The sequence below is a fragment of the Tiliqua scincoides genome, chromosome 1 (genome assembly GCF_035046505.1).
Source record: "Tiliqua scincoides isolate rTilSci1 chromosome 1, rTilSci1.hap2, whole genome shotgun sequence".
NCBI classification, from domain to species: Eukaryota; Metazoa; Chordata; class Lepidosauria; order Squamata; family Scincidae; genus Tiliqua; species Tiliqua scincoides.
Genome location: NC_089821.1, coordinates 172,378,035 through 172,396,620, shown reverse-complemented (window position 1 = coordinate 172,396,620; position 18,586 = coordinate 172,378,035). Strand labels below are relative to the sequence as shown.

The window sequence follows — 18,586 nt, the reverse complement described above, 5'->3', positions numbered from 1 at the left end:
AGCTAGCACTTCAAGTCATGAAACTATACAGAAGTCAGGAGGGGGAGATAGAATGAAACAAAGCAGCAGGTACTGTAATAAAGCTATTGAGTTAGTGTACCAGTTGCCACTAAAGCATGCCAAAGACTTTACTTATTCGTGAGCAGAAGATTTTTTTTCCTAATGATTTTTTGGTTGTTATGACCCTAGATAAGTGGTTCTCACACATTTAGCACTGGGACCCACTTTTTAGAATGAGAATCTGTCAGGACCCACTGGAAGTGATGTCATGACCGGAAGCGACATTATCAAGCAGGAAAACTTTTAACAATCCTAGGATGCAATCCTACCCACAAGTACCCAGGAGTAAGTTCTATTTACTAGCATTGTTAAAAGCATATACACAATAGCCTGTTAATAGTACAGGTCTGTAACATTTCCCCAAATGCAGCCATATACCATGGTAGCATCAAGTCTAATACATTAAAAATAAAATATTGAAATGAATGGGGACCCACCTGAAATTGGCTCGTGACCCACCTAGTGGGTCTCAACCCACAGTTTGAGAAACACTGCTTTAGATCTTTTCATTTGGCCACCCTCACCACCATTCTGGAGTCCATCCTGATCAATGTATATACAGTATAAGGCTGCTGAATGAGAGTGCAGACATTGGAATACACTGCTCTCAACATGCTGATGATACCCAGGTGTATCTCTTTTCTTCAGCTAGTTTAGACTGTGCAGTTTTGTACTCCAGTTTTATGCATGTGAAGGATGCACTGGCAGTCCTCCCAGTCTCTCTTACATGTCCTGGTTTGTTTAAAGGGACAAAGGAAGAAGTAAGATAAGGAAATAGAGGCCAGATTACTGCTTTCTCATCTGCTCTCACTTGCTTTTAGCAAGCAGATCAGAGCAGCTCTGTCCACTGTAGGCTGGTGGAAGGTGAGCCTGTTCTCGGCTCCCTGTAACCTGCCACTCACTCCATCATTTACATCATCAATGGGCTGGCCTTGCCAGTTATTCAAAATACATGATGTGGTTCTTCATCAAGGCTTTTTTTTTGTTGCTGTTCAAACTTGTTTTAGAGAAGGGGATTGAAGCAGTTCCTAATGTTAGCCCAGCAGCAGCCTTGAAGTGAAATGCAACTGGAGCCTCCAGCAGGAAAACAGTTTCAAGATATCATGCTCCAGCCTCACATTTCTCATCCATCCTCAACTACTACATTTTGCCCTCCTGAAGAACTTCCTTCCCTTATTCTTCACTTGAATAATTCCACTCTGATACTTTAAATGCCTCTGAATAGAATTTTCTGGATCCATCAGGGTAACTAATTGTCAACCTTCCAAATATTGTAACACCTTAGTCTTGACCCCTGAAAACTAGACACCACCCATCATAAGGTTGACTATTGACAAGCTTGTCACTGTTAGCAGAAGAGAGTACATCCACTATTTGACAGTGACAAGTCTCAAAAGATATTTTGGTTAAAGTTCTCACTGAAGTCTGTATAACCAAACTAGATGAAAAGGGGTGCAGTTACAAATCTGCCATTAAGACCCATGGGGCAAATGCCCTGGGTGCAAGCTTGTAGAATGCCGCGGAAGCACCTCTGAGGCCCCGACAGAGTCAGAAACTGTGCTTCAAGTTTCCCGGAAGCACAGTTTATAGCATCGGGGAACCTGAGAGAGGCGACAGTCCATGGGAGGTGCCATCGCAGACCATTGCCTCAGGGTGTGGGGCTGGGGAGGTCCACTATTTAAGGGGTGTATGTGCCAAGGGCCACTGATGAAGAAAATGAGTCCATCGAGTTACATCCTGAAACCGGTGTCCTTTGTAAATTTATCCGAAGCCATATACACAGTCCTAAAATGAAACATGAGCTTACTGATAGAGAAAAGAGGAGACTTATCACCATTCAGTTACTAAGACTGGATAAACTGGAGTAATTTTTAACACAGATTTTAACTAATATGGAGAACATATGGGGCACAGTAAATTTGTATAACCAAAAGGATTGGGTAATTGAGGAAGCAAAAGGATGCATATTCTTTTCGGTTCTCTCCAGAAACAAAATGATGATTTTTTTTCCCCCCATAGGGTGTGAGAAAAAAAACCAAACCATTCAGTAAAGAAACTATACTGCAGACATTGTAAAGCATTTTGGAAATAAAAAAGTTTGGCAACTAATTACGGCCAGCAAAAGAGACAAAATAATTCACTGTGGACAGATATTGTTAAAAGGTGTTTCAAATTCTCCCTGACATCAAAGTAGGGATGCTTTCTCTATGGGAGAGATGATTTCATCTAATCTATCATTTTTCTGACAGATATTACGTAATCCACACTTCAAACAGGAGTTACTTGATGCCATTCCATAGCATATGCAATGGAATCGGAATCCTTAAATAGCAGCTCATGAGTTCTATTTAAGTGAAGACTAGTTTACCTACAGCCCCTCTTGTCTAACAGCCCAATCGTACCCACTTTGTTATGATAGCAAGTCCCACTCTTGTAACAAGCCATATGGCAGTGCGCCATCAGCAGCCATTTTGGAGCAGACCTGCTCCAGAGTAGATAAACTGGGATGGGGGGTGGCGGATTGTGGACAGGGAGATGGTGTAATCAGGCATTCCAGGGGAGGAACCAGAGGATGGGGAGGGAGAAGGAACGGGTGGCTCCAGTGACAATAGCACACACTGGATCGTATCCCCCCTTTCAAAAACCTTCCAGCCCCTTTTACCTCCTTGGACACCAAAATAGGATGAGTTTACACTTCTCCCATCAAAATGCTTCAAGGACTAAAAAAAACAGGCATGCATGCTTATCTCTGCAATCATGGCGGCATTCATAGCAGCACCGTCGAGAGCCCTCTTCAATGATTGCGACTTGAGACCTCCTTTGTACTTGTAAACCGAAGGCTCCCCTGCTGAAATGCCAGACGGATTTAATTGTGCATACTTACAGAGAAAAATAATGTCTATATTTGGGTCAGGGTTGACTGTGGCAAGCTGACACATTTCCCTCAACCATCAATTAGCCTCAGAAGGAGGTAGATGGAATTCTGGTTTATGGCTTTGCAGTCTGCCAGTAGATGTTTCGAGGCTTACATTGCCTGGAAGACATTCTCATTGTGGCAGAAAATTGGAAACATAATCCTGTACGTTGTTATCTTTCTGGCATAATTAAGATTTATAGCACTGCAAACAAACTTGATTTTTTAAAAGTGAAACAAAGCACTGCTGTTTCTTAAATTATCCAGTGATATTTATTAAATGGGGATATTACCTGGCTATAGACTCTTTGGAATAAGCACACTGCTTCCCTGCTTCCCATGTCTGTTGGATGTGTTGTATCATCCATGGTGATTTTCCTTCCCACTTACTGTTTACTGGTTTGTTAGCGGGGGTGCTGGTGTCTACCAAAAGTGGTTGTGCTACAAGTCCCATCCATGTTGTCAAATTATTCCCTCCAAACCTTTCCTCAGCTTCACTGACCCAATGCTTCTTCTGCCTGTTCCACCCAGCTCTGTCCATGGAATTTTTTCTATTTGTCGTGATCACTTACTGGAACTCTCTTCATTGGCAGTGTAGTGTACCTTTGAATACCAGATGCTGGAAACAGGTACCAGAAGAGCCCAGTTGTGTCATGCTTGCTTGTAAACTTTTCAGGTACATGTGGATGGTCACTGTTGAAAACAGTGCCTGACCAGATAAAGACAAGCAAAGTGCCCAAAAGCTGCATGCTGAGTGGAGGCCTCTTGGTGACTCAGATACAAAAATACTTAGTTAACCTCAGATTTTCTTCCACAACATACAGAAGTTACACTAAAGATGTTGAAAGACAATTAACCAAGACCATGGAGTATAAACAGAGAAGGAGTAATCAACCAATGGGACCATTTTCCCTTCAGCTAAATCTTTGGAAAACATTCATTTTCTGTTCAAATGTCCCCATTTTCATTTCCCCTTCAATCCATCTCCACAATTTTGTTTCTCTCCCACACACCGTCAAATATTTTCCCTAACAAAATTTAATTTCTTATCAATTTCCTCCTTGCCCCTAATAAAAAGTCCCCGCAGTTTTTCACTGGAAAGTTGGTTAGGTTCAGACTGTAAGAGAGGAGGCTACAAATGAGCATTTAGAGGAAGATTCATGCTCATGGCTAGTCCCAGAGCCCCACTGAGCAGAACACCCAAACAATCCAGTTACCTTTTCCACAAAACAACACCCCCATAACCCCCTATACCGCTGGTTCTCAAACATTCTAGTACCAGGACCCACGTTTTAGAATGACAATCTGTTGGAACCCACAGGACGTGATGTTGTTAACCTAGAAGTGATGTCATGACCAGAAGGGACATCAGCAATTCAGGCTTCAAACCTAAGCCATGATCAGCCAAAGGACACAGCGCACTCATGCTGTTATTTTGCATAGCTCAAAATTCAAACATTCCAGCTTGGAAGTCAAAACAGAATGCGGACTTGGATCTTTTTCCAAACATACAGACATTCTCCCTTTCCAGTGTCCCGTCTTCCCACCTATTCAGGGCAAAGCTCCATTCTTTTCTCCCACTAGGAGCTCACTCTGCCCAGCAGCTCTGTACCCTGTATTTTCAGCTCTGTAATTTCAATGGTGGCTGAGCTAGATGCTACACGACCCACCTGAAATTGGCTTGAGACCCACCTTGTAGGTCCTGACCCACAGTTTGAGAAATGCTCCCCTACACACCTGCACTCATCCATTTCTCTGTATCTACCAACTTCACTGTGACCATTTTTACCATGCCTCATGTTTAAATACAGGGAACTTGGACAACACACAGTTTAATAGGTGATGCCTTCTGTCTAACCAGCAGCCATTCATGTCCATAAGCCAGCCTGCCACCACTCCCCGACCTCTCCTCCACAAAAGTAGTGCTGCTGCAATAGCATCTGAATGGGTATACAAAGAGTGAAGCCTTTGAATCTGATCTGTTGGAGCCAGACTCCTAGAACTTTTTTATTTGGTCCCCAGTCACTACCGGAAGGGCAACAATTGTCCAAGCAGTAAATATCCATCCATTGGTAATCGAGCCATCATTAAAAAATCAATGTGTACTATTTATTTTGTTCTGTGTCCTGCGTGGAGTGAATTTACAAGCACAGAGCAACTGGGTCCCATCCATATCAAATGGCTAATAGACACATTGAAGTGTAAAAGGAAAAAAAGAACAGAGACATTAATGCCACAAAGGACGGGACGTTGGCAGTGGGTTTGTCACATATGATGCTCTGTGGGCTGCCCATCTAAACCCATCATTACCTGGCACCCGTGCGTTAGTGAGATAATAAATTCAATCTATGCATTGGCATAGTGCCATCGAAGCAGATGGGCGCAAGTGGAGGCAGTGGAGACACTAGGCATACACATTGCATACACTAGGCAACGTGGAGACACTAGGCAGTGGAGACACTAGGCATACACATCTGGAAAAGCTGCACCTCATCTAGGAGCATTAAAACAGCTGTTATTTTAAAGCTCTTCTGGATATGACTGAGAACATAAGTGATAGCAGTGGTATCTGTGCACACCGGTGTATGCACACATAGTTGTTCTTGCCTGAGAATAGCACTACTGACTGAGATTCCAAACCATTATGCATTTGGGGACCTTACATTTTGTACCATGCACTTTCTGTGCCTATTTAAGTTGGAATTTGGAATTTTCACCCAAGAATCACATCCATGCCGACTCAGAATGACCACATTGATCTCTCGGATGAAAGCAATGACTAAAACAGGCAGAGTGAAGGGGGGGGGGGAGATCAGGTGAAAGGATGATTCATTCTTACACATCTTTCATTATATTTTCTAGTCAGATTGATTCTCTTGCTGTTTGAAATGTGAAAATGAAATCCAGTCTTGTCAAGTCATTTGTTCTTCACAGCAGGCATGCAAACTCCATTCATCTTGTGGCTGTGACGTGACTGACTATTGCATGAAACATTGCAGCAGTCCGTGATGCACACTGAAGTATTTAACTTGCAGCAAGGTAACAGAGATCTGTGAGTAGCAACAAATAGCAAAGCATCATCTTCCACACACATATACTGTACATCAATTCTTACATCACTTAAGGACACTTAAGATCATCTCAAAACAATTTGTCAGTGGAGCAGCTTGGAATCAGGAGTGTTAAGAAAGACAAATGATAGTGTCAGAAGTAGGGATGCTCCCACATTTCCCTCCTTTAAAATTCACCTCTGGAGTATGCAATTCTGATTTAAATCCTGGTCATAAAACAGTACCCATTCATTTGCGTTCTGCCATTCTTCTAGCTTGAATTGCTGGAATTTGTGATGGCCAGTGTGCATGCACAGTTTGCTCTTGCTTCAGCTTTCAATTTCTTCCATTGTTTGGGGAAATTTTTTGGCTCTATCTTAGCTATGCATAGGAGCAATTACATGCACTGAAATCCCATGAAATGTGTTTGCATGCAGTCAAGAATTCAATCATATCAACATTTAGATATTGGAAGGCACACATACGTAGAATCAGGACATTAAATGAAGCCCAAGTATAGCTGTCCGCTAATATGCACATATTCTTCCCTTTATGCACTCCCTCCCTTGGGTGGTCCCAGCTGTTCCATCTCCTTTGATCTCTCAGTGGTGATAAAAGGATGTCATTGTTCAATCAAGCATTTTTTTTCCTGTTGATTGATGGACTTTATTTGATTGTGTTGTTGGTTGTTTTGTATTTGTCTTCAGCAGATTGCATTTGTATTTTTTTTAATTGGCTTGCTTGAACAGGAAGCAGATTGTCTGCTTCCCTACCATGCTGCATGCAGTTTTAACAGAACTGGATTATTTATTTATTTATTTATTTATTTATTTATTTATTTATTTATTTATTTATTTATTGCCTTTCCTATGCTGAAGCAAGTGTCCAAGACAGCTAAGTTTGAGACTTCTGGTTTATATACAGGAACTGTGAGGACAAAGGAACTCCTTCGTTTGTATAGTTGCTTTAAATAAAACCAGAAGCCCCGCACTTCTGGGTTTGTGACAACTGAGCAATGGAGCATAGAAGGAGACTTTTTTTTGGCCTGCATTGGCAGGGGTGACTGCTGTGGACCAGTGGAAATGGGCAGCTTCCTTGGTCACATTGTGTTGGCTCAATGCTGTTGTCATACATTCCCCTTTTCCTTGAGGCATCCCCATCCTGGCTCTATACTGCAGTTGATCTCCTGGCAATCCCAACTCATCATGACTGATGCTTGCAAGGAGTCAAGGAAGCTCTGAGCTGCCTTCTCTCCCAGCCAATTGGCTTTTGAGTTGACTCATTACTCACCGGGGTTTCATCCAACATCCCTGAGCCAAACAGTGTCCTGAGATTGATTAGGGCCCTCTTTGAACAATTCTACTTTCCTCAGGTGTACACCAACTTTCTCTTCTTAATGCCCTTTCCTCCACTAGACCTGCTAGCTGCAATTACGCTAAGCTATTAAGCCACATCCCTTCCCCAGTCAAAGCGGGTAAAATCCCCTGATCTGCCTTTGCCTTGTGCACGGAAGACAAGACAAAGCTGCCACCCCTCATGATTCCCTGGAGACTGATGATATTCCCAGAAGTTATTTTCAATAAAATGAGTACAATCCACCAGGAATTGCTTGGTCATATTCCCAGAGATGTCCCTGTGAGTTATGCAAGATCACAATGGGTGTTGTTGCAGAATCCCCAAGGAGAAAAATATCACTTAGAACTCCATACACTACATGCTTGCAGCATTGCTTCAGCGGTTTCTCATCTTTTATCTTCTCGTACGTCAGGCAACAGCAACCTTGAGAAAGTGAACAGAAAGGGGAGGCTGACCAGTTTAAAAATCCAGTGATTACACTGAAAAAATCAGAAAATATCATGTTCTCCCTGGCGCTTCCTCAGAAATTTGTAGCACGCAGTCAAATATCCATCTATAGCCTGATTTTTAAGTGTTTGTTCTCTATTTAGAATCCCACCTACATTCCATTATATATCATAGTTGCCATTTATGCTATTGTTGTCAAAGCTACACAATTAAACTACAGGGAAGATCAGTCCACTGCCAACCCCTGGCTTGACGCCTTCTGGGCTGTCACCTGTCTTGAGCATCTGCTGCGTGTAATCCAGCCCGAGCTGCCATAGGAACCATATAACACCGAAGCAATAACTCTAGAGCTGATAAAACAATCATTGTCCAAGAAGAATCTGTCAAGAGACACGGTGAAATATAAGGATCTACATATTATGAGGATCCTACAAAATGCAGGGAGAGGACATGCATGCATGCAACTTGCCTACCCACAGCTCTATTCACAGTCAATGTGCAGGGGTTGGGGCTGATGGGGGGCAGCAGGCTTGATCCCACTCCTTGTACCTAGTATTCTCTTATTTCAGTCATCCAAAAAGGACCAAAATAATTGAGCATTCTTGTAAAAAACAAGAACACTATATAAATGCAATATCATTATTTTAATGAAACAGTCTGATTTGGGGGGTTTAAATGCAGGGAACCTCTAGGACCATAATTGCATTTTTAGGGTATAGTCCAGCTATTTTCAACCAGTTTGCCATGGAACTTTAGTGTGCCGCGAATGGTCTGCAGGTCTGCCATGGGAGTTTGGACATTTGTTAGTAGGGCCATTGGGGGATATGAACCTCCTACCGGCAGTATGGTGTACTTTGCCAATTGTCAAAAAAAAACTGGTGGTGTGCTTTGACAGTTTTAGCACCTTGTCAGCGTACCATGAGAAGAAAAAGGGTGAAAATCTCTAGTATAGTCCAAAGTTTTTCAGCAGAAGACTGGTCCACTGACTGGTTTCATAAGCTCCTTCTTCAAGGAGATCAGGCGTCATATATATATGTCTGGTAAGCCTCATCCAAGTTTCTTAAGAGAGTAAAAGGTTCAGTGTTCATATTTCATAGTAGAATTCATAAGGGGTGAAACCTTTTCCCATCTCATTATGGAAAGTGAACATAAGAACATACAAACATAAGAACAGCCTTACTAGATCAGGCCATGGCCCAGCTAGTCCAGCTTCCTGTATCTCACAGTGGCCCACCTGATGCCCCAGGTGCTGGGACTTACCCCAGGACAAAGGCGGCAAATGTTCCTGTAGCGCCCTGGGGGTGGGTCCTTGTGCTCTGGGGGCGCCAAGGCTTGTTGGGTCCACAAGAGGTAGCTGCAGGGCCCCGCAGAACCTGGCCCAAGCATGGCCAACCCAGTTCCAAAGGCCTTAGTAGGGATGTGGAGGGTAGGGGGTTGCGCTACCCTGGTCCTTCTCTCCATGTGCCCTGGGCTCACAAGCTGACCAGCTTCTGCGTCAACCAGTAGCCTCACCTGTACTGGCCCTCATCACAGGCTGGGCTCAGCTTTTATCCAGGAACGGATGGCCCTGCTCCTTCCTCTCCAGGATTATAATAATGCTCAATAATGCTATAATAATGCCTCGGCCCCTTCCCCTCTGCTGCTGCTGTGCCTGGATCGGGCCCTGCCCCAGGGCTTCTCTGCAGCTGAGGCTGCAGCTAAGGCTGCCAGCCTGAAGGGGATGGGGATCCCCAAGGAATTCTGGCCCCTTGGGCCAACTGGCAGGGGAGCAGAAGCAACACTCAGGTCTCCAGGGTGGCCACTGGGCCCCTCCCTGACCAGGTTGCCCTCCGCTTGGCTTGCCCCAGCCTGGGTCGCCCCCTGCTTCCCAGCCCCACCAAGATTTGTATTGACGGCAACCTCACTGTCCACCTGGGGGCTGTCTGGGCAGGAGCACCCAGGTGCGGGTCACCGCTGCAGTAATTGACAGCGGCCTAAGTCAGGGTGCCTCTGGCCCCACCCAGCTAGGCCCCGCCTATGGCAGGTGACGGATGGGCCTGCTGCGGCCCACTGGAACCTTACCTAGGGAGTTCCCAGGATAGTTCCACATCACTTCAGAGAAGCTCACTTGGCAGGCCCCAGTCTTCCTCGGCAGCAACTCCAAGGGTGCGCTGCTGCCACCACCCATGGGGGCCGTCGCCAGCCTCACCCCTGTGCCTCTCCAGATGGCTACAGGGGCTGCCTTCCGTCCACCTCTCACCCCCTGCAGTGCCAGGTAAGCTGGGGATCCTGGGCAGTTCCCTTACCCAGAGGAGACCTCCAGCAGCCAGAAACCCCCTGCTGGATACAGCAGTAGCCACTCCGGTAATTCATGCTGCATAATTCATGTGGAGATTTAGGTAGAATTTGGCTGTCAGCATTACCACACAAAGGCAATGAGTATGGAGATGGTTTCAGGGATCATGAGTGAGTCCTTGGCATTCTGAAGCTGTTCAAGAACGGGTTGATCTGGATGATACTTATCCTATCCAACCAACCTCACATGTTAAATGACATGCACATTCACAGCAAATGCAACTCCAGGCCTCTCCCTTTGCTTCCACCACTTTCCTAAATCTCCTTAACTGTGTGGGGTAAAGGGTGGTTCAAATAAACCAACCCCCACTCTGATTAAGGAGATTTAAAAGGAAAATGGGGAAGTGGGTGGAGGGATCAGGATGCACTTATGCCACGCGGACTCACGTCATTTAATGCATAGAGCTGGTAGGACAGGGCATATATTTTCCAACTTGACCCAGTGTCAACCCTAGAGGCCAGCCTTGCTATGGGGCAACTATACTGTGCTGGCCAGCTGTAACATAGCTGGGGAGGAATGCAGAGAATGAGGCATCTTCTAGTCCTGAAACAGTAACAACATGGGAAGCAAGCTGTGGGGAAGGGGAACACAAAGGTAGAATTCTGTGCACAGAAACATTGCAGGTAAACTGAAAAGCCCTCTGGGCACCTTTCAAGTAGCGTGCCTTAGGGCTGCATGCCGCAGAGTGGAATCCTCGCTCTTTCCGTTATTACTGCAATCTAAAACCACTTTGATATATGTATTCTTCTTTTATCTGTGTAGGTTGTGTTTCTACAGATCTATAGCAAAGTGTCACTGAATGCTGCAGCAACATGTAAACAAATGGCTATGAGGCTTTTAACAAATTCAACAACAACAACAGTGTCACTTGTGAAGCGAACCTGGTCACTCCACCACTGCAGGGCACTTGGGGTTTTTTGTTTGTTTGTTTGTTGCTTTCTTGGTTTTTTTGATTACTTGGATGTTGGAGGCAGAGAATAGGCATCATAAGATCTGCTGCTGGTGGTCTTGTTTTGTTGTTGTGCTGTTTTTTTTTTAAACTTATGGAAGGCTAATTAAACTTGTGCGCTGTTTTCATGCCTGAAAGCCAACAAATGCATTAGATTCTTTCCAGGGCAGCAGAGGCACGAGAAGGGAGTGCTCTTGATGCACATTAAGAAAATGACTGCTGTTAAGAACATAAGAACATAAGAACAGCCCCACTGGATCAGGCCATAGGCCCATCTAGTCCAGCTTCCTGTATCTCACAGCAGCCCACCAAATGCCCCAGGGAGCACACCAGATAACAAGAGACCTCATCCTGGTGCTCTCCCCTACATCTGGCATTCTAACTTAACCCATTCCTAAAATCAGGAGGTTGCGCATACACATCATGGCTTGTACCCCATAATGGATTTTTCCTCCAGAAACTCGTCCAATCCCCTTTTAAAGGAGTCTAGGCTAGACGCCAGCACCACATCCTGTGGCAAGGAGTTCCACAGACCGACCACGCGCTGAGTAAAGAAATATTTTCTTTTGTCTGTCCTAACCCGCCCAACACTCAATTTTAGTGGATGTCCCCTGGTTCTGGTATTATCTGAGAGTGTAAAGAGCATCTCCCTATCCACTCTGTCCATCCCCTGCATAATTTTGTATGTCTCAATCATGTCCCCCCTCAAGCGTCTCTTTTCTAGGCTGAAGAGGCCCAAACGCCATAGCCTTTCCTCATAAGGAAGGTGCCCCAGCCCCGTAATCATCTTAGTCACTCTCTTTTGCACCTTTTCCATTTCCACTATGTCTTTTTTGAGATGCGGCGACCAGAACTGGACACAATACTCCAGGTGTGGCCTTACCATCGATTTGTACAACGGCATTATAATACTAACCGTTTTGTTCTCAATACCCTTCCTAATGATCCCAAGCATAGAATTGGCCTTCTTCACTGCCACCGCACATTGGGTCGACACTTTCATCGACCTGTCCACCACCACCCCAAGACAAAAGAAAATATTTCTTTACTCAGCGTGGTCGGTCTGTGGAACTCCTTGCCACAGGATGTGGTGCTGGCGTCTAGCCTAGACGCCTTTAAAAGGGGATTGGACGAGTTTCTGGAGGAAAAATCCATTATTGGGTACAAACCATGATGTGTATGCGCAACCTCCTGATTTTAGAAATGGGTTATGTCAGAATGCCAGATGCAAGGGAGGGCACCAAGATGAGGTCTCTTGTTATCTGGTGTGCTCCCTGGGGCATTTGGTGAGCCGCTGTGGGATGTAGGAGGCTGGACTAGATGGGCCTATGGCCTGATCCAGTGGGGCTGTTCTTATGTTCTTATGGAAGGAACCTACGAGGTCATTGAGTCTGACCCTCAACTGTGCAGGCAATCCAAAGGACTGCACTGTAAGGCTGTGTCAAGGAACCCTGTGAGTGAATGAACAGATAGTGTGACACCCACAGGTTGCCATCACCAACCTCCACACATACAACTTCCATATAATTTTAGGATGTATTCTATTTGCACATGGGCCTGTATCTGTACACCCAACAACAAATGTTCCTTAAACATGAGTCTACACAAATGTAGTGTACAGATTGTGCCTTTTGGAGTCTCTGTGCAAGCAGGTTCTTGAACATATGGAGGTTGAGGGGGGGAGAGTAATGCAAACCCATTCCTCCCCACCCCCACCCCCACATGTTCTTTTTTGTTCTAGATGATCATCTGTACAGGAATGATGAATTCCATACATATAGGAGAATAGCTTAAGGCTGAAATCCTAAGCGCCATTACTAGAAAGCAAATCTCATAGTGTCCATTGGTCTTGCTTCTGAGTAGTGCTGGTAGCAGCTTGGTGGGGACCCTTGGGCACTATCTCTGTTATGCCCCCCTTTACCTTTGCATACATCTGCTCCCCCTATCCCTTATTCAGAAGGCAAAAGGCAAACTCTTTTTCATTCTGGCTACCCGGTTCTGGCAAGAGACTCTCCTTCACTGGGACAGCTGCTGCTGTGCCTATGCCACTGGAGCTGCTTTCTCCTCCATCCACTGATAGGCATCCTTTGACTTATTGGGAAGTGAGAAGAGAAAACCACCATCACAACACTCCATCTTCTTTCCTGGATACCAGTCATTTTAACTATCCCACAACCTGTGGCTTAGCAACATTGGGAAAGAGGCTCCGGGAATGTGAACATGACTGATGCCAGGAAAAAGGACAAGTTATTGCAGCTGCTGCTCTTCTTCCATTCCATGGGTAGCCACAGAGTGTGATGGTAGCAGACAGATGGGGTGCAGCCAGGCAGAGGCCCCATCAGTGTACCTGTCCAGGCCTGATGTGTGCCTGTTTCCTTTGTTCTGAATGAACATATTTAAGGGTACATTGAGAGTCATCATCTTTATTGCTCAATACATTGCACACGGATAATGCAGGTGCAGGCCAGTGACTTGCTTTCTTCCAAGCAGCAGGTTCCTATTAAAAAGTCCAAAATATTTTGAAAGGTCAGAAAATGTGACCCAGGTGGAGCAGGTGAAAAACATTCTGCCACCTCCTCTTTTTCAGGACTACAATGATGAAATCCGTCAAGAGCAATTGAGAGAATTGTCATATTTAAATGGATCCGAAGATTCAACTCGTGGACGAGGCATTCGAGGAAGAGGCATCCGCGTTCCTCCTGCAGCCCCTTCAAGGTTAGTTGATTTGTCATTCTTTAACTGCGACGGAGTGCAAATGGCATGATTTAAATAAACAAAGAATGGTCACCATTTAGTAATCAGTGAGAAAAAATGTGGCAGTTCATTTGAATGTTTTTTGCAGGCCTCATCCTCTTTATGTTTCAAATTGAGTATAGTGGAATATAAAATATATTTTGTTAAGTTAGGGATAAGATCTGCTAGACTAGAGTCTGGGATCTCAGTCTAGCCAAAGTTGTGACTAGGTTCCAGGCCATTGGAACGAGTTAGCAGTGACTAACTTAAGTCTCACTGCTTTCAGTGGGGCTTAGTTATGGCTAACTGTATCTGGAGTTTGTAACAAAAGTGCACTTGTTCTGCTGGATCCACACAAACCTCTAGCCTGTGTCATGGTGACTTGCTTCTCCCATAAGTTTTAAACCCTCAGTCTGTTCAACTGTCAGATTTCTAATTGCAGTTATGCACAAATTAGGTCCTGGAATACCCTCCATTCAGTTGAAAGAGGAACAATGTTGGGGCATAGTACAATGAAATACCATGATCTCTTTGGTCTGATTCACCAAACAACTATTCTTAATTCATAGTTAAGTGCATTTGTTTCTTTCCATATAAAAAATTAATTTAATGGACTGGAACCAAACCTCAGCTGTCATTTGGTGTAACTCAGATTAATGTTGGCTTTCACCATATGGTTACATGCTCCATGTTTATAGTTTTATTTTTCCTTCTCCAAAATGGAGATGAGTTTTTTTGTTTTTAGATTGCAATCCTGTGCATATGTTCCTGTGAGTGAGCACTGTTAAACTCAATGGGCTTACTTCTGAGTAGAGATATAGAACTCCACTGAAAGTACTTTTCTAAACCATCGCCTACTCTGCTCATTGCACATTGTAATCTAGGTTATATATACACATATATTGATCTGTGGGGGATAATGAATGGGAGACTTTACTTCTGCCTACCGAGGAAACAAATCTCAAACATAATAGATAAAAGTCATACCTATTTTTTGTATGCTTGCTTTTTTGTATTTTTTTTGGATGCTTTAAAACTTTGCTGGTGTCCAGATTAGTCAGAAGTCCTATCACGTGCGCTATATTTTGCATCGTCACCTTTCAAGTGTGTTTCCCCAATAACCGGATTGCCCTTCTTCAGGGGCCGTGGAGGTGCAATTCCTCCTCCTCCACCCGGACGAGGAGCTCAAGCACCAAGAGGAACCCCTGTGACTCGTGGAGTACTCCCGTTACCACCTGTAGCCAGGGGTGTCCCGACCCCTAGAACAAGAGGAGTTCCAGCAGTACCAGGCTACAGGCCTCCCCCTCCCCCAGCACATGATGCCTATGAAGAATATGTAAGTACCTGTTGTCTTTTAATAAAGAGATGGTAAATAAAATTGTGAAGCATTTACTGGCTTCCATGACTTAAGGTAGATTTTAGGCTTTGTCGTCAAGTGCTCATCTCCAGGTGGATTTCACATCAGATGCACAACCAGCATTCTGAAGAGTTCCATGAGCCTGTCACATGTTCCGTGCACAACCAGAGTGCACCATTTATACTGCAAATAGATTGGCAGTTCTACTCCAGTGTCAGTTTTTGTGTTGTATCAGGATTGCTGGTGTCCCAGCAAAGGAGCCCATCCATCTGAAAGGGCATCCTTCTTTTTCCAGCAGATAGGTTCTGTTGTAGGATGATTCTGGTGCCATTACAGGGGCCAGACAGAGAATACTATTCACCTTGTCTTGAATGATACCCATTTTGGTTGCTGATTCCTCTCTGTATTATGTATTAAGCCTGCAAACGGCATCTGAAATATTTTGAAATAATGAGGTTAATCAATGATTGTTTTTAAATGTTCACTGATTTTATTTTGGGCAAGCCAACATATTTTTTTTCTTCAACTGTTTATAATATTATGGTACGACATGGGAGAACCATAATGAGAAAAGCAGGCACTGTTGTTAAATCTATTGTTTTGCAATGACTTTCATGAGAGCCAGTTTCCTATGTAATTCACGCCTGCCAAAACCACAATCAGACAGAATAAAACTGTCCTTTAATATTGCTGGTGTAACATTGCAAATACTTTCCTGTTATCTCATTCACCTTGAGAAACTTTCTGAGGGTTACTCAAGAATGCACATTTATTTTGAAAGGAATTATTTCTATGGGAACTGTACAGCAGTTTCTAAAGAGAAGCAATTAAGCTGTTATTATGGTTTTTAAATTAATTTTAATTAAGTAGTTGCAAACCACTTCATGGCACAGAAGTAGCATATACATTTAAATAGGAAAGCAGAAGGAAAAATCAATTTGCTGTGAGTCATGCTGTTTTGTTTTTTAAAGCAAATCATAGAAATTGCTTTCTTGCTAGGTTTAATGTACCCTGATTGTTGATGGGGGACTATCAGAATGAGTGGGCAGTTGGCTGTTCTCAGTGTCTGGAATATGTGACAGGCCTACATATTACAGTATCCGGTATATTCTCACTGTCTGGAATATCTGATATGATGGGTCTGTAACCAATTTTTTAAGGAGTTACTATGGAGGAACAAAGTTGAGTTTCTTTTTATTTGCAGGTACTATGTGCATTGTGGCTTGCCCACATCATGATTACTCAGCCTATGTATTTGTATACAATTCAGCCAAAAAACCCTTAAGTGTCATTGATTTCAAACGAAGAAATAATTAAGCACACACTTAACCCATTTTTGCCCAGCCCACAAGTGTACACATTTGATCCCTGTTGCATATATGCCACATTGGGCAGAAATGCTTAACTTTCCAATTGAAATCTCAGGGACTGAATGTGCTTGATTTGGGGGGGATGTAGTAGTTTCAATTGTCCCATTGATTTAAATGGAACTTGTTTCCAGGATCTGCTCAGGATCAATGTATTCATGTTAGAACGCTGTGATGTGGAAAGTGTGATTTCTAATGATCTCTGAATGAATGCCGTTATTTAGCACAGCTGACCTCTGAGAAAACAGCTGTTTGTATGTATGGAGTAGAGCAAAAGATGTCAGCATGGATAATTGCATATGGAACATCAGAAGTGCTCAGTCTTGGGAGTTGGTCTGAAAGTCTTTCATATTAGGCAATATTTGCTTTGCTCTACTCTAAGTGCTCTACTCAAATACATTTGCTCTACTCTACTCTACTCCACTTCATCTACCTTGGAAAAACTCTCTTTCACTGACTCAGGAAACCATCAGTGATGCTTCCATGTTGGATGCTCTACTTCTTTTATTGAATAGTTAAAGGCTAGTGGCCAGTGATAGTAAATGACCTAAACTATGAGTGGTGACCAAGTATATTGTGTAGGGCCTTTGGAGGCAGGGGGCTCATCGAGCTGATGGCTCACGCAGAGTGTTGCTGGTCAGTCTGCAGTTGTACTCTGCATGAGCAAGTGGTTTGTTTCAGGATTCCATTTGTTTGTGTGATCAAGGCTTTCGTTCATTTAGTTATTTTGTTTCAAAGCTGTCTGATCTCGGAAGCTAAACAGGGTCAGGCCTGGTTAGTACTTGGATGGGAGACCGCCAGGGAATACCGGGTGCTGTAGGCTTATACCATAGTCTTTCGAGACTGAAGGTTACCAACAACTTTGAATCTATTCTGATAAATTCTCCCTGCTTGTGTAATCTCCATTTATATTTGTGGGCAGGAGCCATAGCTCACTAGTTCAGCGCATGCTTTGTCTGCAGGAGATTCCAGGTTTAATTTCTGGCTTCTCTAAGTAGTGCTAAGAAAGACCCCTGCCAGGAGCCCTGGAAAACCATTGCTAGTCAGTATCAACCACCCTTAACTAAATGGACCACTACAGAAGGGAGCTTCTCAGATTCACAGTGAGGAGTTGGGTGGCTTTCTTTGTAGCACAATAGAGAGATAGGCCTGTTTCCTTTTAAGCTGAAAAGGAGCATCAGAGCATTCAATAGACAATGAACATTGAACTGAATAGGTCCGATGTGGTTCAGTTTTTCATTTCAAAACTAATGGCTATAACTCACCAGTCCTGCCTCCAGTGCCACTATATAATACTTGCCACTAAGTCTCCACAGAGTCTCCACAGTCTCCCTTCCCTCAATTACCACTTAACCACTGACTACTGACATACTACCCCAACAGCTACCACTGAGAAACTGGCAGTAAATCACCTTCCTCATTTATTGTTCCTGAAAGGATCCCATAGCAGATGAATTAAGATGACAAAATGGGCTGAAATGCCAATGGGCTCCGTTAGAACTAATGAGAAAGAGAGATAATGTATTTGACATTTGTCAACACGGATTTAGTAAATTGGAATATCGTTGTATGTACTGATATTCGACAAAAAGTTTTCAGAGTAGTGGTGAGCCACATCTTAATTGCATCTTTTAACATTCACATTTTTCGCAAGACTGACTGGAGCACGTGACTACACCCCCATAGAAAACAGCATTTATTTTGATATGGCTCCATTAATGTGTCCCCTTAAGATACGGGGAAACACAAATGAGCTTTTTGATGGGTTTCCTGTTCAACCTCACATCGACAAATCTGCTGAAAAATATTGCATTCCAGACTTCATTCGGTTGGCTGATTTAAGATTTGCCGACTTGCAGCTCCACTTTTTCTCATCTCTTGGAGGAAATTAGCACTGGTGTAATACTTAGCAATCAAATATATACTTTTGAAAGCCACTGCCAATTAAAAAATATCCCCCAAATGGGCAGTCTAAAGATTACCAACTTCCCTGCAACCCAAAGAAAATTCCATGTTTT

At 43.7% G+C, this 18,586-nt stretch overlaps 1 protein-coding gene across 1 annotated transcript in view; it reads left to right on the top strand.

Moving 5' to 3' along the window:
• Positions 1-18,586, top strand: part of KHDRBS2 (KH RNA binding domain containing, signal transduction associated 2) — a 386,303-nt gene that overhangs the window by 246,528 nt on the left and 121,189 nt on the right. The window contains exons 5-6 of the mRNA XM_066609491.1: positions 13,699-13,826; positions 14,985-15,180. Of these exons, the coding sequence (XP_066465588.1) occupies positions 13,699-13,826; positions 14,985-15,180 (324 nt within the window). The remainder of the gene's footprint in view (positions 1-13,698; positions 13,827-14,984; positions 15,181-18,586) is intronic.